This window comes from Falco peregrinus, chromosome 2 (genome assembly GCF_023634155.1).
Source record: "Falco peregrinus isolate bFalPer1 chromosome 2, bFalPer1.pri, whole genome shotgun sequence".
NCBI classification, from domain to species: Eukaryota; Metazoa; Chordata; class Aves; order Falconiformes; family Falconidae; genus Falco; species Falco peregrinus.
The window spans coordinates 111409722-111433647 of NC_073722.1; the positions used below are offsets into that span (position 1 = coordinate 111409722).

At 42.4% G+C, this 23926-nt stretch overlaps 1 protein-coding gene across 5 annotated transcripts in view; it reads left to right on the plus strand.

Moving 5' to 3' along the window:
- The window catches only part of TADA2A (transcriptional adaptor 2A), a 31978-nt gene extending 9886 nt beyond the window's left edge, over window positions 1–22092 (plus strand). For 2 of the 5 annotated variants that reach the window (XM_055795459.1, XM_055795460.1), the window contains exons 6-16: window positions 1444–1601; window positions 3012–3100; window positions 3889–3961; window positions 10248–10311; window positions 12284–12327; window positions 12858–12968; window positions 14358–14429; window positions 15049–15181; window positions 15913–15956; window positions 18547–18620; window positions 20519–22092. In XM_055795459.1, coding sequence (XP_055651434.1) covers window positions 1444–1601; window positions 3012–3100; window positions 3889–3961; window positions 10248–10311; window positions 12284–12327; window positions 12858–12968; window positions 14358–14429; window positions 15049–15181; window positions 15913–15956; window positions 18547–18620; window positions 20519–20704 — 1048 coding nt within the window. In that variant the 3' untranslated portion in view covers window positions 20705–22092. Of the gene's footprint in view, window positions 1–1443; window positions 1602–3011; window positions 3101–3888; window positions 3962–10247; window positions 10312–12283; window positions 12328–12857; window positions 12969–14068; window positions 14430–15048; window positions 15182–15912; window positions 15957–18546; window positions 18621–20518 lie in introns of those variants that run through there. The other 3 variants (XR_008745733.1, XM_055795461.1, XM_055795462.1) reach the window with 3 other exon arrangements.
- Window positions 22093–23926: the final 1834 nt, after the last annotated feature.

The following is a 23926-nucleotide window of genomic DNA, read 5'->3' on the forward strand; positions in this document are numbered from 1 at the left end:
AGCCAACTTCAGTGAATGATGGGTAGTTTCTCCTTTCATTTCACTGGATCTTAACGTTTAATACATCAGTGCACATTGAATGTTCAGTGACTTGTTGTGGGTGAGACACTAATTTAGCAGCTGAAGTGGAAGACTCGGGTAGCAGATTCTGTTTTCAAATCTGCAGTTAGATATACAATGAAATTATTAAAGGCTTCTTGTGAGATGCAGGGCGCCTCCAGTAAAGTACAAAGTTCCCTCAGTTCACAGTAAAATCACTGGGTTTTGAAGGAGCTCGACTGTTGCACAAGATTATTTGTGCCTCAGTTTACTCCTATGTAAAAACTAACTACAGAATTTCTTACCTTGTGTGGTTTTGGCTTGCTTACAGTTGACTAGCTAGGTATTGTTATTTTTGGAGGTTCCCTGCTTCTCTGTCATATTTAGGATAGAACACTGGAAGTATTTAGTATTTTTGCATTATGTTCTGTTCATTTCTGTAGTTGATACAGGATTTTTATGCATTTCTAAATGAAGGAGATCTGTAGTCATGAGTTATTTCTCTTCCCCTTCATGAAAAAATAGCTGTATTAAAAGTACAGGACTCCAGACTTCTCTGAAACAGAACTGTGAGATTTCACGTGTACCTTGCTGTCATCATTAAGACTGAAAACTGGTTGCAGTTGTGTTCTGCAAGTATGTCTAGTACACTTCGCCCTACTTAACAATACAAGTAATTTTAACTTTTTCCTTAAACACTTGGCTTTTTTCAGCCTTTACCAAATAAAGGAAAAACTGATTTTTCTTCCTGGAATCCCTTGCATCCAGTTTTTAGTTTAACAGAAATTAAAATGATTGCTGCTGGTGGATTAACTTTTTTTTTTAAGTCCTCAACTTACACAACCATTTTATTAAGACAAAACACTTCATATTTCTAGTCAACCACTTTTCCAAGAAAGTTTGGCAAAGATTTCTAGAATGTGTTTCGTACAACTATTTCACTACACGAAAGGGGAAACCACTATCCAGTTAAAATCACAAGAGAAAGTGGAGAAGCAGAATGTGATTCCGGACTATAGAATTTACCATTACCTGGAGTTAGTCAAATGTATAAAAAGCTCTTAAATAACAATACTAAATTTTCAAACATATAAAAAGTTTGGTACATTCCATCAGCCAGGGAGTTTCTTATGTAAAGACAGTGAACTGTGTTGCTTGTGACCACCAGAAAAGTGCTCCCTAGCGCTGTATCGAACTTTTAAGTATTGGCTCAGTGTTAGTACACAAAATGTGAATTCAGACATCATTGCATATCAGTTCTCTGCACACAATGCAATCAGTCTCTTGTCCAAAATTATCTTTTACCACTAGAGAAAGGAAAAAAAAAAACCCTCTTTTTTTTTTTTACAACAAAAAACCATGTCTGTGTTCTTCATATTAAGCCTCCCCCTCTCCCCACTTCAGGCAGGACGTGGCCAACCAGATGTGTACAAAATCCAAGGAGGAATGTGAGAAACATTATATGAAACACTTTATCAACAATCCCTTGTTTGCATCAACATTACTGAACCTGAAGCAGGCAGAGGAGGCGCAGCACAGCGAAACAGCCATTCCTTTCCACCGTGAGTATCCCCTGCCCACTAGCACATACAGGGAGCTTCCCCACAAGGTCTCTGCTCTTCCAAACTGGGAATGAGCAGCCTTTGGAGAAAGGCGGTGCATGTGCAGTTTGCTTTCATTCCCAAAAGGAGAGCTTGTTCCAATGGCTAACTTCGATAACGTTAGTAGTAGAGTTTTCTTCACAACGTATTAAATCATTGGTGTATCAAATAGGCAAGACTGCCAGTTCAGTGGGAGAAGGGAGGGAACAGAGAGGTCAGATACAAACAGCAGGTTCTGATGAACCTGAAGTTCCTGCACAGCCAGTAGAAACGGTCACTCACAGAAATCACCACAGCAAAAGCCTGGATGCACATAGTCATTTAAAGGACAAGCTACCTCAAAGCTGCTTCATATGTGGCATGACATAACAGCGTGTCCGCCATGGTAAATACCAGTGTTGGTTCTCACCCTGATGCTGGAGCGATTACTTTTCTTGTCCAGTCCCCGCGTAGCAATGGTAACTGGGAAGGGATTTCTACCTGTAAAACATTCATCTGATTATCCACTGTGTACTGGGCCTAACCGCTGATGTGATTTATCATAAAATTACTCTTTAAACTATGCTGATTTCACACCTCTGCCTTTTAAAAAGCGTATGCTAAATTTCAGCAACTTAACAAATTTCCAGTTTTCCTTAAATTTAACATCTTTAGAATTCCCCCAGTCTAGCAGCTGTTCCATTATAAAGCTCCCCAGAACGGCTGGGTAATAAGATTGCTGGGTATCTGGAGGTTTAAATTGAACAATACAGTGGTTAGGGCTAAAGCAGACAATTTTGGTTCCGTCCCTGGCTGTCATTGATTTTTTTATGTGACCTGGGCCAAGACAAATTCTCTGTGCCTCAGCTTGCTTTATTTATAGCATGGGACTTATAATGTTTAGCTCGTTCACAAGTGTGCTGTGAACCTCGGTTCATTATTGTCTGTAAAACTCTGAGCTCCTCAGTTGGGAAGGGCTGTAAAAATCTGGAGTTGTATAGCTTTAATTGCATCCCTCTGTAAATGGCACCCAAAAGATGGCAGATTTAACACCCCCGTTGCTATTAACTAAAAGAACCTGCACGCTGAGTCCGAGTGATCTGCAGAGGTTTACCAGGGGGACACTGAGCTCTGAAATGTAGAGTTTACATTTTATAACCTATTTATTACCTTGAATTTCTGTGTTTGACTTTCGAGAATACTACGAAGATCTCAGATTATTGCATTTTTTTCTCTAGATGAACACAGTCTTTTTCTGAATGAATAAATGCCCAATCAGGTGTTTTTTCTTCAGCTAATTATTCCTGCTTTTCCTGCAAGAGAAACACGTATTTACAGGTTGTTAAAAGAGCCCAAGCCCTACACAACCACTAAAACCCTTTATTTTTTCAGCTGCTGATGATCCCCCACGGCCGACTTTTGATTCCTTGCTCTCCAGGGATATGGCTGGGTACATGCCAGCGAGAGCTGACTTTGTTGAGGTGAGACTCTCTCTCCTCCCATTATTTTAAATTTGCTACTGAATGCAAGATCAGCAAACGCGCACTTGTTTGCCCCTGCCTCTAAGTCTCTACTCTTCGTATAAAGAACATCAGAAGAGGACAAGACAGAGTGATTAAACCAAGGATTTAATTACAGAGGTGGCGCTGCAGGCTTGCAAAGCTGCTAGCAGGCAACCTGTGAGTCAGGGCTTTGTGTGCATGGGCTGTGCGGCATGCTGCTACCACCAGATGTCCAGTAATGAATGGCTCTTATGTAAGCGAACTAGATGTTGTGAATTAGATGCTTAGCAAAAGGGGTCAGCTTCAGCATGCTTCTATTTCATTTGCCTTAGAGAAGCACATATGAGCCAGATCCAAAGATCACTTGAAAGACCTGCATTGTTTTCCATGGTTTTAGCTGTGGGCCCAGGGCCCCAGTTCCTGTTGCAAAACAAGCTCCTGTACATGAAGTAATGAATTCAGCCATATAGGGGCTTGTTGTTTTTGTACATTTGAGCAGAATTTCCACCACAGTGTGGGAGTCATGGAGATTACCTGATTAATTCTCATTATCCTGTCGCAGCACCCTGTTCCAGTTCCAGCCATGGGGGTGCATATTATACATTCCCTAGTTAAAGCTCCGCTGTGATGTATGTTGCTCAGGGATGGAACCTTGTACAACTGTGTATGAGTAAATATCTCTGTGTTCAGTACTTCTACATGTGCTGAAACTCAGTACCAATTTTTTAATGCTATTTAGTGATAATTTATTAATCACCTCTGAACAGGAGTTTGACAACTATGCTGAATGGGATTTGAGAGATATTGATTTTGTAGAAGATGATTCAGACATTTTGCATGGTAAGTCCCATATTTTTGTACATTGTCTGAAAATAATGTTTCAGAGTGCCTGCGCAGCATTTTACTGGGTCTCTTTTTCTCTACATACTTTTTTAAAAGTGAACATACGTTTTTAATAATCTCATTTCTGTGTGTTGGAATTTGAACACCGGCATTTCTATGGTCCTCACTTTTAAATCTCTTTTAAAAGCTCTTAATCAACTAACATACTTAGATATAGAATAATGCATTTCACTCACTACTGAAATGTAGCCAGTTGTAAAGCAGAACATGACTGAAACAGAGTAGTCTTCACCAGAGGTAGGCATCACTTTAAGAAAGACACAAATTATGTTTTATCCAGTATAAACTCTAGAGAAAGTTTAGCTAAGTAGAAGCAAATTATCTGAGATAGTAATTTGTCTGGAAACAGTTAGCAGTACATCAGTGTTTGAATAAACAGACCTACAGGCTTATTACAAACCAGAAACATCAATGGCTTGATACTGATTCCCCTCCCCAGCTGAAAGATACTCCTTCCATTTGCATAACATTTGTGAGCGTCATAGCAAGGCACAACTTTTGTTCTGCTTCAGAAGGAGGAACGCTTTTTCCTCTGTTGCCAACAGCCCTTTCCCATATTGTATCTAGTTTCTTAGAAGATCTGTCACTTATTCTAACCTCTATTGGTTTAGGAAATCTGATACCGGGAGGGGTACTAATACAGGCAGCAAGGAGGTATGTAGTTTAAGACTTACCTGCAACACACTGAAACTGTTCTGCTCTTGAAGTTTTGTGGTTTTTCATGCGTTAAACGTGCGCACTGAGTTACAGTAGCATTAGCTGTATGTGACAGCTGACTTTTTTATTGTGAAGAGGATGGTTGTTGTATGAGTCCACTTGCTGCTACTGAGTTTCTCTGGACATAGCTGCCTTAAAATACCAAATAACAGGAATTATTCAAATGACATTTTAATCCATAAAGAGTAAAAGATCATACCTCTCCCCACATTTATGAGTACATATAGTGTTTAAAAGTACTGTGTGTATGCTTCAGAATTCTCCCACCTGTGTCAGGCAGTTCTAAGCTAAAGCCTTAGCGTCCCTTGGAGACAGACAAATCCTGTTACAGACAAACAGTCTTTCCAAACTTAAAAAATCAGTTTGAAATTTAGCAGTGTACACAGAGCTTTAAGGAATGCAGGCTCCCTTGGCTCAGAAAAGGTTATGAGAATCGTATGTCAGTCTCTCTTCCCGTTTAACATTTATTGAATGGGGGACTGGCTTGTGGACATGTCAGGGATTCATCATGCCATCTCTTTTTATTGCTATGAAAAGATATATTTTCTTACTTCCATGTCCTATTCTGAGTCCTGGTAAACTGAATATGTAAAATAAACTCCTAGTTCTGTTCACTAATTGATAGCTTAATATTAATTCAAGCTGGTTTACCAGCATTGTCTTCCATACCCCTCACACCTGTCTTCCTCCCACTGCACAGTTCAGCCATTTAAGATTTCTCCTACCAGCCTCCTGTTTAAGTTGCCGATCTGACTGCAAAAATCAGCTTTCCTCATCTCTTCAGAACGTCATAAAGCTGTGCAGGGCCAGACCCTCTGGTCTGTCCAGCTCCGTGTCCTGTTAGTACCGCAGAGCAGACGCGCAGGAGAACGTAAGAGAAATATAGGCACATACTTTTCCTGGCATATCTGCACGCTTCCTGCAGATAAGTTTAGAGACTTCATGACCCATGTGTTGTGGTCAGACCATGTTGACCAAAGGATCTGTCCTCCATGAATTTAGTTAACTACTCTTAGAACTATATATATTTGTACTTTTGCCCCCATAATACCCTGTACCAGTGAGTTCCACAATTGAGTTAGGAGTTCTACAATTTAATTATGTGTTGTGTGAAAAAATACTTCCTTCTGTCTATCAAATCTTTTACCTGATAATTTCGTTGGATGTTCTCTAGTTTGTTCTTCAGTTATCTTTGGTATTTAGTATAGGATGTCAGGCATTTGCCTTGTGAACACTGTTTGGCAGAACTTACATGGTGTGACCAACTACATTTTTGATCTCTTAGCTCAGGAACTCTGGCATCTTCCTTCCCACAGCTGTGCTAGATCTGCCCATGTGAGAGAGAATGCCTCTAAAAAATGAAGTCCCAGGGTCTAGCCAGCTGTTTTCCTTTTACATGAGGCATCTTGGGGAGAGAAAGAATTATTCTAAAAGAGTTTGGAATTCGATCTTTCCCTTCTCCAAGCTAATACAAAAAATGAAGGAGGCACATCCTCCCTGATGCTGACTTTGCTTGATTGCTTCAGAATATTTTGCAACCTAATTGTAGGATTTCATACTGTAGAAAATGGCTCAACATTTGGATCTGAAGGCAGGGACAGGCATTTGGATGATTTGAGAAACCTTTGTGCTTTGTAGTTAAAAGGCAGAGGAGGCTGTGAGGCAGCCCTGGAGGCCCAGGATATTGTTATCTCTCATAGGGGGGAGACAGGGGGTCTCACATGCCCCTCTGCCCCAGCCCTGCCCACTGGAAAACTTCTGACACTAGATCTTACAGAAATGTCCTTGAAAAGCTGCCCTGTGGCTGTCTTCCACACCTGCTCGGGACAAATTTTTGCTGGCCAAATAGCAAACTTTTTGTTTGTACAGTAAAGCTGTAAAACAGGGATTTAACATATTTTATAGCCCAGAGAAACCCAAGGGGGGGTCTTGCAGCATAGGTTAAGTATCAGGTTTGTGAAAAAATCCTCTTGTTTGTTTTCCTGGCATACATTAAACCTCACTGGGCCCAAGATTCATTTTCGAAAACTACTTTTATATTCCATTTTCTGAAAGTTACTCAGGCTAGACCTGGAGAACACACCAACCAGCACAATTTCTATGGTCTCTCTTTCTTTCTTTTGTTTCACTAGTCACACAGATCAGTGCTGCAATGTCTAGGTTGCACATAACGCAGGAATATTTGATGCTGTCATTGGAACGGAATTCTTCCTTCTTCCCTTTCCTTCACATTGCTCTGCTTTTCTTAACATTTTGTAAAAATTGTTTTATAAAAAGTACTAGGTTTAAGCTGCTTGATCTCTGTTTCCTGATATCATTGCATTTTCCCTGTAACATTTTCCTGTGTCACTCAATGCAAGTTTTCGTTATTCCCACAAGAAAGAAGAGTGCAATTTAATACAAGGTGGAAAGACTCCCAGGCAGCCTTTTATGAGGAACACAGAAACCTGTACCTGCTGACTCACCAGCTCCTCCCACCACACAGGAGGTCACAGACATTGTTCAGTCACTTCTTGATATTAGTGAGATGGTAGAAATTGTATGAAATTTCAATTAGCTTCTTAAACTGTTAACTTTCACTCACTACTTGCAATACAGTAGACGCATGCAAATATATATTGCACATAAACAAAACCATAATGGACAGATCAAAAGAAACAACTAGTTACAAATCTAATTCAGCCCAGAGTGCTTGAGTATTTCATGAATTGCAAGTTTTCATCAGACTGGTTTATAACCTTAGTAATTCCTCTTTTTTTCTGGCTTTTTCTCCCTTTGCCTTCTCATGTAAATGATTTTTACTTCTAACACTGGAAGGTAATTGCTGAAACCACAGGTTTAGAAGTGAGTGGAAATAGACTGCAACTCTGGCTGTACAGTAGTGAAATTTAATTTTATAAAATATGAGGCAGTCAATGTTCTTCTAAATATTACATGATGTTGGTTCTTTTGTGGAAGTTCCTGACATGTTCTGAAGGCAGATACCCTGTTTGCCTAGGTTCCTGCTTTCCTTTAGGGAGAGTGAATTTGGATTGTGTTTGTACCAATCAAGGCACACACTGGATACACAGCCTGTTTACTTCGATTAGTTTGCATTCTTCCCATTATTGGGGCCTTGCATGCCAAACAGGTTAGCTAGCATGAAACAAAGGTCTCGCTCATTAGTGTTCTGAAAAGTTTTTGCAGGCCAAATGAGGCTGAAGAGGAATGAAAAGGAAAGAAACTGTTTTGGACACACTCTTGAGAAACCAAAATATTTTGATTTTTTGGAATGAAGAAAGGAGCCTTGAATTTCTGCCTATCACTGGATCCTTCAAAGCTGCTTTGACCATCTCAAAGAACCTTATCATTTCCCAAAATGGACACTTTGGAACACAGTGTCAGCTTGGATTATCTTTAATTACCAGTACAAACAACTGCCTCCCTAGTATAATCCATGGGGAAAAGCACAGGCAAATCATTTTCATTCGTACAGCATCTCTGTTCTCATTTCAATGCAGCATGTAACAGTATAGTAGTCTTGAGTTATTCATGCATTCCAGATTTTGTAGTCGGCTGTTCCTGTGTGAATATGTCTATTAAAAACAAAAGCCCCTCCAAAAGTGCATGTGGCAGCAAATACTAATTTTTCTGGAAGCAGAAGGTCTATTTTTTTCCTTCATTTGTTCTCATGAGTGTTCCTTCCCCTCCCCAGTTGATCATAATTTCTTTCAGAATATTGTGCGCTCAGGTGAAAGCATCAAAATGCAATAGTTATAGGTGCATAATTACCTGTGATATTTATAGAGGTTTTCCAATGCAATTTCTGCATGTACTTATTAAGATCTGCCCACACAAACCCCAGAAAATAACGTTAGCTTAGCTTGCAGAGGGTTTAAAAATGTAAGAATATTTTCCATAAATTGGCACCTATTCCAACACTTAGTAATAGCTTTCATTCATGTTTAACTTGCTGCATTTCCTAATTTCTTGTCCCCACATTTAAGCAAGAAGGAGAATTTGCCCTGTGCTTGTTCTTAAATTGGGGAACTTGAATAGCTCTTTATGAAAGTACATGATGATTCTTCAACACACTCATTTTGCAAGAAATTTGCAAAAAGAATTAAGAATATTGTATCAGCCCTCCTGTCTTCACACATAATCTTTTGCTCCTAGATGAACATCAAATCAGTCTTGTATAAATTAAAGATTTTTTTGCTAATACAGGATCAGTAAGTCTAACTCAAAACTGTTTGCTCCTGAGCTGATACACACAGCCTTTGGGCTTTAGCTGTCCCTGTTCATAAGGAATTTTATTACCCAGAGGACTGCACAGATGAATTGCCTAGAGGCTCGGGGCTTCCTGGTGTTTACATATAAATGCATATTTTAAAATAGGCACATAACCACACTTCTTTCTTAATTGCATTATTTATTATTTATTGGAGAGTGCAATCAATAAACTGCCAGTATCAGTTTTGCTCTTTTCTTGTAACTGCAGAGGAAGGAGTGGATTCTGGATTCTGTCACACTTGGGCCACCCCTGATTCCACAGCGCAGTGGGCTGAAAGGGGACGTGCTCTTGCTTAGTTTCAAAGAGCTGCATGTTGTCTCTACAGACTGTAAACCCACTGTCAAGTCTGAAGCCTCTTCCTTCTGAGAGCATATTGAAATGATTAACGTAAAGGAAAAAAAGCCAGCAAAGAAGTGGGCCAACTCTATGCTTATTTAATGACCTAGAATTTTTGAGTTATTTAACAAAATGTGGGAAGGGAAGGTAATAGGTGTCTCCTTATCTTTTCTTTCAAGAATTTACAAAAAAAGTTTATTAACGAAATGGTTACAGGAAAAGAAGCTGAAGGATCTCCAAGTGGATCAGCCAGATTGCGGACAGATTTGATTTTGAAAAGGATATGATTTCTAATGAGCGTGGCTTTTTCCTGTGCTTCTTCACATTGTCGTGAACTATTCTCTTTGTTCTTCTGGCAGACAGATAAGTCTAGAAGTTAACAAGCTACAATCTTGTAGATGTTTTTAAGAACTGTAGCAAAGGCTACTTTGAATCTTCACAGTTCAGAACTGTGTCTTTCTATTTTTTGGAGTTCTTGTTCTGTGCAAAGAAGCCTTTATCCACAGATGATACCTCAGATCCTTAAATCTGATAATTTCGCCTTTCAGGAGAAGGAATACTTAACAACTGCACGTGTAAAGGAACAAATAAGTGCTAACAGTAAAACAGTCCAAGAAGGAGGAGGAAAAGAGTTCTGAGGATCTGCCCAGGTTCATATTTACAGGCAGTAATGTATTTGGAAGGAGTAAGCAAAAGAAAGCTTTGACAGGTAGCATGTCTAGCCTGCAGAAGGTTAGCCTCTAGTGAGTTTAGGTCCATGTACAATTGCCAAAGGATTTTTAAAACAGCAAAGCAGAGTGACCATTTCAGCCTACCATGAACATGAAAGCTTGAAAATTAGCCCAGTACAGTGATTACTTATGTATTCTGCAATTATTTTTTATTATTATTTTGCAGCTCTGAAGATTGCAGTTGTAGATATCTATCACTCCAGGTTAAAGGAAAGACAGAGAAGAAAAAAGTGAGTTTTCAAGCAGTAATTTTGTTCCTTTGCTTCATTACCATGTTTTGGTCCCCAGTGTTGTCCTAATACTAAACTTAATTGATTTCCTATAGCAACCTTCCGGACAATTCCCATGCATGGAGACCTTCTGCTATGAGATTTGCATGACAGGCTTCATCTTGGATGTGTGGTTCTCCTTCTGTGCACAGATTAAGATCAGGCACGTGACTTTAGCAATGGTACCAGCCCAGAAAGCACAGGTTAACAGACCCTGATTGCTTATTTGTACACATGGTTGACAAAGGACCTCTACACGCCATAACTCTCCTTTAAACTCTCAAAACAAGTCATTAATTGTGAAAAACCTCTTTTCCAGTCCTTTTTACTGCATGAAAGTCGTGTACACAATGCTCTTCATATTACTATCCCAAATCCAGTTATACATAAATAACTAAACTTCTTGCAACACCTTATGAGATCACATAGCCATTTTGCAGAATGAGAAACTGAAATACTCTCTGGGAAACCAATCATAGATCCAGGGCTAGGAACCAGAAGAGGCAAATCTCTTTTCTTCTTGTTCCCTGAGTGATGCTTATGTACTAAGCATAATTCATTTTCTACTTCAGGAAAAAAAAGCAAGCTGCCAGTCTGTGACTAATTACTAGACCCCTCTTTCTCCACAGAAATGTTTGCATCATTATTTTTAATTCTTAGTGGTCCATAAGTTACTTTTCCACAATGTGTACTGAAGATAACTATATAGCTGACCTGAGTTTGAATAATTTATTCAGTTCATTTGACAGCTTTCTAGAATGACTCAATTTATTCATTAAATTCAATTTTATTATAACTTTCAAATACTTTGTTCAATATTTAAAATTATATCTTGCTGAATTACTCCCTCCTGGAAGAATTAGTAATTTGGAGTAAGACTCCTCCGTTCCTTTTCATAATACAGCATCGTTCTGCTGAATGACAGGTAAGAGTTGATATGTATCAACCAGGTTCTTTGTAATTCATAAATAAAAAATATTTACGTGGCATGATTTCCATTATGATAAATCATGTCACGCTGAAAGAAAGTGCCATAAGGCTCAGTGACATAACTCAAAATGGTGTCAGTTTTTGTAAAGTTTCTGCAGCAGGATGGGACAAAAATCTGGAAAATGACGTAAAAATGCTGATGTCACTCTCAGAAAGGCTTCTCCACATGGGACAGGAAAGTTCTTTTATACATACTGAAGAAAATGTAATGGATTATGGAGAGCAAATTCCAACCTGACCTTGACAAGCTCAACATTGTAGTATCTCTTATCATTAGCAAAAGTCGTGTGTTTATCGAATTGCCACATAGCAGCGACCACATGACATTTGCTGAAACCTCTGACAAATTTATTTCTTATACACTTGTGAATATCTGACCTGCCTTTTTCCTCTGCTCATTTCCCTGAGCCTGTCAGGAGCGTTTCAAACTTATGAGTTACCTAAATCATTTCCCTCTTTAAAATCTAAGCTGTCGTGGAGAAATTCCTTCATCCCACTCCCGGTGGTGAAATTTACAGTCCATCTCTCACCCCTGCTCTCACAGAAGGACATTTGTCTCCCTCAAGCTGGAAATCATGCTTCATGAGACATTCCTTTGCCTCCAGTTTTGGAAGGACAAGTTATAAGACACTGTAGATGTGAAATCTGTGCCTAAAGAAGCAATTTTGAACCTTTAAAGCAATTGTAGCTCCCTTTGTGCTCAGTACTGTCTGAGTTGGACTAATGCACACCACTATTCAAAATTTACCCTGATTAAAGCCACACTGCATCACTGCATCATGCGTCTCCGCTAGTCAGCACAAAGGTTATGGAAATTTCGTATGTCTTTAGTTTTAGACCCCTCTGTCGGTCAAAACCAAAGTGTCTTCTGAAGCCTTTGTATTTATGAGGTAATACATGAGTTAAATGCCTTTTCCTAACACCATTTTTCTCTCAATTACAGAATTATAAGAGATCATGGACTAATCAACCTCAGAAAATTTCAAAGTGAGTATCAGGTGTAACTGCTTAACTTTAAAGTAGCCTCTACTCGGGAAGCAAAACTTCACATGTTCTCTGTCTCCAGTGCACCAGTGTGGTTTCTTCATACTGGACCATATTCAGATGGTCTGAATTCCAGCAGATTTCCTGCCCCGACTGTTTCCAACCGGCTGGCTCTAACTACTCCCAGCTCTGTTTTAGTCATTGTCTCAGAATTGCTTTTCAGAAGCATTTCGGGTTCCACTGAGGAGGGAGAGGGGTGACGGTGAAATCTAGGCTTTCTAAGTGCATCTCACTATCCTAAGTGCACTTCACTATTCTATCATCCTTTATGCTTTTAGAATTTTAAGGGGTGTGTAATTTTGTTGCTTTTTACTCAGCAATTTGTAGTTGTGACACCAAAATGGCCAAGAAGTGTACCAGATCTGGATCTCTGGGCAGTTCACAGGGGCTGGGTAGTCACTTCACGTTCCACTGAATTTATTTTCTTCTCCCAGTAGGAGTGATAAAAGTGTGTCGCTTTTTCCCCCCTCTAGTTTTGGAAAGGCGATATCCAAAGGAGGTTCAAGACCTTTATGAAACAATGCGACGGTTTGCACGAATTCTTGGACCGGTAGAGCATGATAAGTTCATTGAAAGCCATGCATGTAAGTACCTTGAAGATTTTAGCATGTTTCTTCTTCAATAGGCTTAATGAGCGGTTGCATCATCTACAATCTTTCCTAAATATATACCACTCCTGGAGGGCAGGAGGTTATTTGTCTCCTCCTCCCCCATCTACCTACCTCAGAAAAACAAATACATTTGTGGTTTGATACATTATATAGGCAGCAAGTGTTTTTTTCCACTAACTTAGTCTGAGTTCTTTGTTTGATTTCACAGTTGACTGAACATTCTGGTCATGTGTTAGAAGTAATATTTTCTTATCAAAAGACCACTATTCATTTACTGGGACTTTGTATCAGTGAGAGAACAAAATCCCTAGAATTTATGTCTGTATTGAGAAACCAGGAACTGGCAGCAAATTGTGAGTTCTTTGAAAGATACACGTTAAACCATTATGTGTGTACATAATTATATAGTACTGAGGTCATTATGTCCCTTACCTTAAAGGGAGAGGCATTGTTCCATCACCGAATCATCTTGAGTCTTTATGCATAATCATAGCATGCATTTAGGCAAATTCCAGTACGAGTCATTACATCCTGCTTAATTCTGTGACTTAAACGGGGAGAATTGTTGCTCATTAGAAGGAACAAAGCACTTAAACAGTTGTGACTGTATTTGCAGGACACTGTGTGTGAAATACCAAAAGTATGACCCAGCAAAATCATGAGTCCCACATGTGAGTGCTAGCCCTGGAACCCAGTTTTGTTGTTGTAGTGACAGCGAAGTCCTCAAGTTAACCTGATAGCCAAGTACACGAATTATACAGATCTCCCGAGTAGTATGAGTAAACAAATTTGAGACGAGCAAACTTGCTCACTGTAAAAGTAAGCAATGCCTGGAAGCCAGCTGATAAAAGCTATAGGCAGTGAATATCTCTGAGCAAAAGGAACACAGGTATTTAATCTTACTGACTCCCGGAAAAGAGTTGTCTGCAAGGAAAAGTTTTGGAAGGTCCAGTTATGAAAATCACAGTTCAAAGACAATATTAGATGCTCTGAGGAGCCTGGATTAAGTAGTTTTTCAAAACTACTGAAATGCATTCCAGAAATCCTACATTATGGTTATTTGCCTTGTCCAGGATTCAGCAAAGGAACTGTCAAAGCATGAAGATAAAATAACTTTTCTGAGCACACAAATGCTAGAAACCAGCTTAAATCTGTGATGGAGGAGTGTTAGGACACGGTGAGTTTGAGATCTGATACAGACTTGTGCAGAGAGGTTAACCCTGTCTGTGGTTCTGTGTACTTCATAGCCGAACCGTGTAGACAAGTGAGAAACAGCAATGTTACACCACAGCTGACTGCCACCCCCACTGACCCACATTTGTTTTTTGGATTTCCCTTCTGCTTACTCTTGGGGTAAAACAGTGGAATTTGAGCTGCGAAGGGAAATAAAGCGACTACAGGAATACAGAGCAGCAGGAATCACCAATTTCTGTAGTAAGTACCTGATGCATTATTCAGCCCATTCCCATTCATCAAGGTGTGGAAGGATGATTTTACAACATTTAGGATGTGTTGAATAAAAAGACACTTACTTTTGAAATACGTTTGCTAGCTCTTCAACTGAACAAGTCTTTAGCAATAATGCTTCAGTCCAGCTGTGCTTTTTTAAAGCTACTTTGAGCCATCAGCTTGGAGAACGTGCTGTCTAGCAGAGCTCTGCTTTAGCCACCACTTTGCAGCCGATTCAGAAAAAAAAACGTCATGGCACAGTGGTCTCCAGTGCTTTATCTCTGGACACTTTCACTGGCTGTCAACAAGCGTGATATCTGGAGAGAGGCCTAAGACCTCTACATAAATGAAATGGCCTGGTTTATCCCAGACTTGGATCATGGAAGCCTTTTTTTGTTTGTTTTTGGCCTGAAATTAATAGCAGGAGGGGTGCAGGGTGGAATCTAATACCTTCTGATGCCAAGTAGTTGTCATGAGGGAGAATAGCTGAGTCTGGTCCAGAGCTAGAGAACAGTTTCTCACTGATTTCCTAAAGCAGAAAACCCAACAGTCTGAAAATGTTGACCAAGGCAGCTGGCAAGAACGTGGTGTCTGTTTGCCGTAGGTGCCAGAACATACGATCACCTTAAGAAGACAAGAGAGGAGGAGCGCCTGAAGCGCACTATGCTTTCTGAGGTCCTGCAGTACATCCAGGACAGCAGCGCCTGCCAGCAGTGGCTCAGTCGACAAGCTGATATGTACGGTTACAGTAAGGCTGGGAGTTTTACACACCTGTGCTTTAGTCAGCTGCATCAAACACATTTTGCTGTGTGACAACAAACACGTTCCCAGTTTATTGCAGTAGGAACAGTCCACAGAATTCAGCGGGGCGAGAAACTGCAGATAAGAGCAGTGGTGCTTGTTGCACTACAGACAAGGAGTGACTAGTAAGGGCTCAAAGCCTCGCTTGTCTGTATTTTTATATTTCAGGAACTTAACTGCCGTTAATAAAGTCATGGAGGGAAATGAGGTCTTTATGGATATTAATGAAGGCACAGATGACACTTTAAATGTTTCAGATGATTTTAGATGTAGCAGCATTATTAATGTGTAGTCACCCTGCATAAGCACTTTGATTTAGGGAGCAAGCTGCAATGCAAAGGAAATGCATCCTGTAAACCACATGGTCGGAGAAGATGATCTGTAATTTCCCCAGTCAGTCTCCACTGAATTTTTTATTGTCCTACCCACCCCCTCCCTTTGTTTTTGGGTTGGTTTTTTTTCTTTTCTTAAAACAGGTTCCAGGCATGGTCTTCAGTCTGGGAGTGCTAAATATTTAGAAATCCTGTTGACTTCAGATCAGCACCTGGGTTATGCAAGTTGAATTGTATAATTATTGGAGTTGGGGAAGAAGTAGTTTCAGGGCCAATATATGCAGTTATTCTTAAAAAAACCATGAAGGCAATTTGAAAATTTCCTTTCTTTTCAGTGATTCCGGCCTGACTCCCACAGTACCAGTTCCTTCAAATTCAGGTAACTGTTAGATGACGATCTGTGATAAAAAGCCAGCCATACATAAGTAATATTGTTCTGACAGCCTGCTGGAGAGTGGCTCTTTTGCTTGAGTGCTAAAGTATCAGTCCTTAAGCCTCATAGTTAAGCACTGCTTAAGTCAACATTACCTCAATCTGCAGCTCATTCCACGTGCAAATCCTGTAGGAGTTTTTGATGAATTTCTAGATTTTTCTGACTACAGGTAGAAAACCTATTCTAAAGCTACATTAACAAGGCAGGAAAGAATTTTCACATGAGAACAACATTTTATCTTTAAAAGATCAAGCTAATCCAGGTTTTTAGTGAAGCTGTATAGCACATGCCATATGACCCTGACAGAAAGCAGATTTGGGAGGGCAGAACACCAAAAAACAGTTGCTGAGGAACAGGCCATGGGTGCACCAAGCACCCCAGAGTGACAGAATGAGATGGCACGGGTTGCCTATGCAACTTCAGTTTTCCTTTCCTATGAATATGCTTCTATGTTCTTTAATTCTGTAACCGCAGACTGTGGCTTTCTGTTGCCAAGAGGAACCCTAGTTCTTTCAGTGCTCTGTGAGGACAGATTCAGGGGTCAGTCAGAGCCCTTGTGGACAAGACTTCTATGAAATCCCATCTCATTTGTTGAGGCCACAGGGTGATGTGCAATGAATGAGACTACGATAAAGTTTTACTATAAGGCTGTTAAATGTTGCCAGGGAAAACTGGCTTCTAGCTCTCTCTCTGCGTCCAGTTTTTATGTGGATGCTAATAAACAGCTTGAACCAAACTTCTCAGAGGTGGACAGCAAGTCTCTATGTTCTTCCTCATTTCTGCCAGGTACCTTGGGAATTTGGGTCAGAATACCAAGCAATTAGTCATTGCAGCAAGCACTATGTTTTAAACATACTTGGTGATCACTGAGATCTGGTATTCTGGAGACAAAATAGCATTGTGTATCTCAGGCCAGGCATCCAGAGCCCATGGAATGGGGACAGTACCCCCCCCCCCAGCTGAAGGGCTAGTGTAAAGAATGAAAATAATTTTTTGTGAAATATTCAGTGGCCCATGAAGGAGAAGCGCCCAAGAGAACATGAAATGTTTTGCCTATGGAACTCAGACAGCATGCATTGTTTACAACCAGTATCACATGTTGAACAAAACCCAAACAAAATACCATATAGTTGCTAATTAAGCAAACATCTTGCATATTGAATAAGGCAAGAATACTGTGGAAAAACTGCCACGTGTCTATATAATTAAAGGCTGCATCATACTGAATATACAAGAGGGCAAATTAATGTTGCTTAACTTCACTTCTAGATTTTGAGATCTTGACTTTGCAGCCTTAATATGTTTTCTTCAATATAATTTGTGTAATTTCCTAGGTTTGTAAAAGAATAAAACCGTATTCTATCATGTCTCATCATAGCAAGCTCGTTCCAGGCCATAGAAAGAGGAAGCAGTGATTCAAGATAACTTCTGCACCTACCAGAGACTCACTGCTCCGGCTTCTTTCTAGCCCTTCAGTGCTCTCTCTGGTCAGGCTCCCCTCACCCAGCCAGGCTCCCATCTGTTCCCTACAGATGCACGGGAGAAAAAAAGAGAGACTCCCCAGTCCCAGAGGTGGGGACCCAGGCAGGGCAGGGTCTGGAGCAGCAGCCAGCACAGTCCTTGGGAAAATGGAGCTGCAGCTTTCCCAAGATCTCATCACTTTGCCAAATTTGGGAAGTTTGCCCTGGGATAGAGAGACCTATGTCTAACGGGGCTAAATATGCAACCTGCAGCATGGGGGCAACTTTCTATAAATGTAAATTAATAGCCCTAGCTTTGTTCTGAGCTCTGGAAATTAAAACAGAAATGCTATTAGGAAAAAAAACAACAACCAAACCTGCAAGTAGAAAGCCCGTGTGAAAGTTTAAGCTCCACCAGTTAAAGTTCAGCAAAGTTATAAACAACGGTGAAAGTGAGAACTATCAGACTACCTTGTGATAGATTTTTCTTTCAATATGGTTTATCATAACAGACAAAAATACATCCACAAACTGCATTTGCTTTACGATATTTGCATGGTACTTAAAGGCCTTTAAAGAAAACTCTGCTTCATGAAGTCGTCAGTAACGCCAGAGAAATTTTCTGCCAATCACATGAAGAGATCTCAGCATCTTTGTAAGATGCTGGTTTCACACCCGTTGGGAGCTGGCCCTGTGTGCTGTGCACACCCTCCGCAGGCACTGCCCGCCCTAACCCCAGCCAGAGCAGCCTGTGCAGCCAGAGGTGCAGCCCAGCCAGCCGCAGCCCCTGCCCATTTGACAGAAAACTTGCTTTCCAGTTCCTCCTGCGAGCCAGCTTAGCAGTGCAAGAGGCCTCATGCGAGTATTCGCAGTGCTATGTCAGCTACAAAACCGTACCTTTTATCAAATCAGTGAAGGTTTTACGCTGAGCCCTAAATAACCCATGTCTATAAACACTCAGATCATACTGGCTTAACATCACGGGGATGTAATTGCCCCTGTGATAACACAGCTAAGGAACCGCCACCGCCACACTGCTCAGAGGTCCTCAGTGTTTTCCCTTCATGTCTCTGCAGGTAGACGGAGCGCCCCACCACTGAACCTCACGGGGCTCCCGGGCACTGAGAAACTCAACGAGAAGGAGAAGGAGGTGAGGAAGGGAACAGAATGGAAAGATAGTCTGTGTACAACTTTCTCTGCACAGTGCAGGGGTGCTCACACCATCTGTCTCAGGTGCTGTGAATGTCACCTTAGTTATACGCCCTGACTGCTCTTTCCTGCTCATAAAAATCATTCAGGTTTTCCAGTTGGCTTCTTAATTTCAGTTACCGTACTATACGCACAGCACAGCTGCTGCACATTAGCTTATTTAGCAGAGAAAGGTGGAGAGCACCAGGGTGTTATTATGTGCTATTATAACATCCAGAGTATGACATCCTCTCTGCCTCTGTTGTGAGGCCGAGGCGAGCAGGAGGGTTATTTTTTCTTAATGAACATTGGTTTTGAAACCGGCAGAGGATTTCATCAAGGGCTTCACCGGACAGATCACTGAAACTGAATAGCGGAGTGCTTTCATTAGAGGTATCTCACAGCCAAACCTCAACCAGTTATCACTGGTTTTTCACTGTAACGCTAACGTGACCCACGGAGGTGGTAACTGTATTGTTCTTTTCATGTGGTTTTTTTCCCCTTTTTCTGCTTTACAGTGCATATACCAAGCTGTTTGTATGCGCATGTGCAAAGGATGGAATCTGGCTTTCTTTAAGCCATGGGTTCTTAGCGGTGAGCTCAGCCTGGCGCTGAGATGTGCGGTCCCGTATGGGGTGCACCTGTATGGTCACCTAAAGCAATCGGTGGCACAGGGAAGGTAACACAGAGCAGACAGAAACGGGGCTGCAGCCCCCAGAGAGGCAAACAGCGAGCAAGGGGCCTGCCCTGTGTTTGTAGCTCAGTTTCTTCTGCATCTCAGTGCAGGCTTGCCCTCTACTTCAGTGAAAGGCAACACTGGAAAACTAATGAAATAAAATATTTTTGGGTTCTTTTTTATAAATAATCTGTTCTTAGATTGTCCAGAAGGCAGATGTCAGTGTATGTGAATTGCAGATGTATTTCAGACTTTTCCCTCTGCGTAAAAGCTGTTTCCCCTTCACTGGAGATGGCAGCATTGAAAATCAGATCACAGATTCGCCATGGAACATGGCATTTCTGGCTCCACTCAGCATATAAATAATTGCGACTAGGACATTAGTGTATATGGGGAATCTGATTTCCTCGCCAGCTGAGACATAAAGTCTGAGTTCCTCCGAATTCTGCAATTTCCTATCAATGAGGAACAATTATTAAGCATTTCCTTATTAAAAGGAGGAGACAGCCAGTACGTCCATTGGGAGCGGTACAGCGTGCCATCTAGAAGGTGGCTGGTATTTGGGAGCTAACTGGGAGCATCGCAACCCACCAGCAGCGCACAGGGGCATGTGAAAGCGATTCCTTTTACCAAACTTCCAAACGTATAATGCCCTCCCCCCGCGCGGTTTCCATCCTAGGCTTGGGGGGGGGGGGGGGGGGGGGCGGCATTGTGTGCATCTGCTTTTGTAGAAAGGTATTAAAGACTTAGTCTGCAGGGGATTAATAGACAGCTGCCCTCCCTGGCTTTTGTCCAGCACGCTGAATTGCTGGTTGCAAGTCTCTTTGGCATGTGTACTTCCCGTGGTTTGTAAAGAACAACGCCCACACAGGACACACTCATAGTTACGCTCCTGTGAGCCCAGAGCTTGCTTTCATCCTCCTAGTTTATTTTTTAAGTCAGGAATGTTTTTGAATGCAGCAGCCAGCAGGCTCCTCCCCTCCCTACCTGTGGATCGAAACAGCTCATAATGCAATTACTGTATGCCTCCCCCATACAAAAAAAAAAAAAACAAAAAAAACCCCACACATTTAAAACGTTTTCAGGGAAATATTCACAATGTTACTAACTTCCCCAACAGGCATCATGGAATGAAAGAGCATGACAAGTGTTACTGTTTATTAACTTCACCTTTTGTTTTCCAGCTCTGTCAGATGGTGAGGTTGGTCCCTGGAGCCTATTTAGAGTATAAAGCTGCTTTAGTGAACGAGTGTAACAAACAAGGAGGCCTGAGACTGGCGCAGGCGAGAGCACTCATCAAGATCGATGTGAACAAAACCAGGAAAATCTATGATTTCCTTATCAGAGAAGGGTACATCACGAAAGCCTGAGGACAGACATCATTGCTTTGGCTGGAGCAGGCAGATGTGGAGAAGCTTTGAAGTCACTTTGACAGCGCTGAAAGATTTTAACAGCGTTGAATGAAGGACATTTCCTTTTGTTTAAAATCTTTTGGGGCTTTTTTTTTTTTTGTAAAAACAAGTAGGGAGCTTTGTTGAATTGTATGAATACTGACATTTCTTTGTCTGGTTTCCTTTTGACTCTGCTGTTTAACACTGCTGTTGTCAGAATTATGCTGCCACGTAGCACTGGAAAGAATCATATGCCATATAAGCTAATCTTTAAATGTGAATGGGCATTCATTTCTAACACCTCTTGTAACTAAAAAGAGAATCACGGTACTTTTATGCTGACAGCGACACAGAATACGGGCAGAAGAGTAGCACATAATAAGAGTCACCGTTTGACTTTGTGTGAGTACAGGGGTATGGAAACACAGTCCCCTCCCTTCTTGTACTCCTTCCTAAAAGTGTCAGCTTTCAAAGCAGATAGCACACGCCTGAGGATACAAAAATAGAGCTTGCAGTGGTCCAGTCTTTTTAACTTAATTGTGATAAAGGATGGGAAAGGACATTGCAGGGAAGCTCCTCAACAGTTGTTACTTTTATGTGATATTAGCACATACCACAGCATGAGAGCACTGTACAAACCAATCAGCTTCATCTGCTCACCACTTGATTTGTGATTGTCAAGTTATATATAATCCCTCAGCTTAGATCTGGGTTGGAAAGGCTGGATGTTGGAAAGGCTGGATGCTACAACCGGAGCAGCCTTTTGCAACGTAAATCAAAAGACGCTCAGGACCCCGACATTCTCTCGCAAAAGGTAACGGCGGAAGAGCAGCACGAACCGCCCAGAGCACGTGCCCAGCCCTCCTCTTGGTGGGACCTTATCCCCTCGGCTCACCGCGAGAGCGATGACATGCCCAGCTGACCAACAACGCGATGACGAGGTACAGCAAGTTACTCCACACACACACCCTGTCACATCAAATGATCCATGGTACGACTTCAGCGCCAAACGTTTGTATTTTAAAATACAAGTGGATGCTGAAGACGGTTCTTTTCAGATGCAGCTTGGCGTGGTTCACTAGGCAGTGAAGTCTTTATCCGGCAGCTCCATTGCCGACCTGCAACACTCAAATGACATCCCACGATTAACCGAACAGCCAAAGCAGTGGGATGCTGGGTGCTCTCACATTTGGGATCTTGTGTAGAAAAGCCTAACTGAGCTACAACGATACTGATACCTATTTCAGGTGTTCAGGTTTGAGGTTTGGGGTTTTTCCCCCCCCCAAGTGTAATTATCCTGTGTACCTGAGGTGCTACTGAATGTGAAGTATTTTGGTTTGTAATAAAATCAAAATGACTTGAAACAATCTTAACATCTGCGTTCCTGGACTCCGAGTGAGACTGTAAAGGTCATGCAGCTGCCTGTATCTATATCCATCAGCTTCTCACCACGAGAGAGAAGAGATAAATGCACAACGGTGGCTGTATGGATGTGACCACTAGATTACCTGGAAAATACAACTATTTAAAGAAAAGCAGCAGTAATAAACTACTGTGGAAGATTAAAGTCTGTAGGAATTTGAATCTGTATAGTCTGGGAATGCCAAGCGAAGGGACAGAGCTAGCTGTAAATCCTTGGGAATGTTTTTCCCAGGTGTCTTTTAACATTAAACAAACAGCCAAGTTACCTTTCCTCTCGCCCAGTCTCCTATGCCATGACTTGTACAAAAAAAGCAGGTGGCAAGCCAAACATCAGTGCCTGCTGTGACTGTCCCCAGACCAGCGACATCCCCACCCAGCAAACCTGAGTGACATCCCTTTGCCCTGAAGGGACCCAGACAGTGCCGCAAGCATGACCTGCTGGGACCAAATGCAGAGCTACCCAAACCTGAGCTGTTGCCGAGCCCTGTGCTTCGGGCAGCGCTAAATTATTTGACCCCCTGGAAAATGTTGGGGGAAAAAAGATCTCTGGAAAGGCAAGAGCTGCGGTCCTTTAACTGGCTGGGAGGGGAACCAGAAAAGAGACTTTTCCAAGGTGAGCAGGAGGGCACAAGGCAGTGGGGAAGCAGGGCTGGGATGTTACCCTCGCATAGCATCAAAGTGCACAAACAGTGGGTTTTCCCCTTTCACAAGGCATCTCCCAAGTAGGCGAGGTAACAGGCTTCCAGCGTGCCCGTCCCGGGGTCAGCACCTCTTTGCTGCTCCGGTTATGTTTTACTGCCAGGCTCTACCACAACGTCCCGTTAAGCCGCAGAGAAAAGGCCAGCGGAGTTGCATTTGAGCAGCCTGGGCTGGTGGAAGGTGTCCCTGCCCATGGCATGGGTGGAATGAGATGATCTTTAAGGTCCCTTCTAACCCAAACCATTCAATGGCTCCAGAAAAGGCCGCGGGGTTACAAAGCTCTGTCTGTGCCTGCTCCAGGCTCGGGGGTGGGATGGGGGCCAGGGGTGGGGGGGCTGGCAGCGCCATGCCCATGTCCATGCACACCATCCCGTGGCTGCTCGCACCCGCCTGGTGTCAGACAGCGACAGCAGGATTTTGGGGGCAGATCAAACCACTTCTAACACCAGCTGGGGCCAGAATGTCCGATGGCGGGGGGGCAGGACGTGGACCCCTTCGCCCAAGGACTTTCAGACCACTTCCAGTGAAACAAAACCGGAGGGACAGAAAGCAAACCCCAGCCGAACGGTGCCAGCTGAGGCCGAGCTCACCCGCTCGGAAGCGAGCTCAGCTGCGCTGGTTCGAAACAGAGCAGGCTTTCTGCAGGAGGCTCCTCGGGGCACCCGCTCCAGCCAACACCAACACATCCCTGCCCCTCCAGGGACAAACGCCGCCCGCACTTCCTGCCCCCGCGCTCTCACGAGCACCATTAAACAGAGGGGAAGGAAAAGCCAGCGCTGGGGCACAGGGCAGCCCCCCTCCCCATCACTTTCGTCCCCCTCCTCCCAGCCAGGCGTGCTGCCACGGCCCCTCCGAGCTGCTCCCCCATGCTCAGGGAAGGTGGGTTTGGGGAGGAAAGCTGCCCCCGAGCTCCTGCCTGCCTCGACACTCCCTCCTCCTTTAAATCCCAGCTCCTCTCCGACTCCTCACAAAATGTCTCCGCCGCTGCCTGCCAGCCCTGGCTCCAGCCTCCCAAGAGCTAGCTGTCGCCTCGGTGTCATTTAGAGCAGCTTTGAAAGGGGGGATCTATCTTTATCCGCG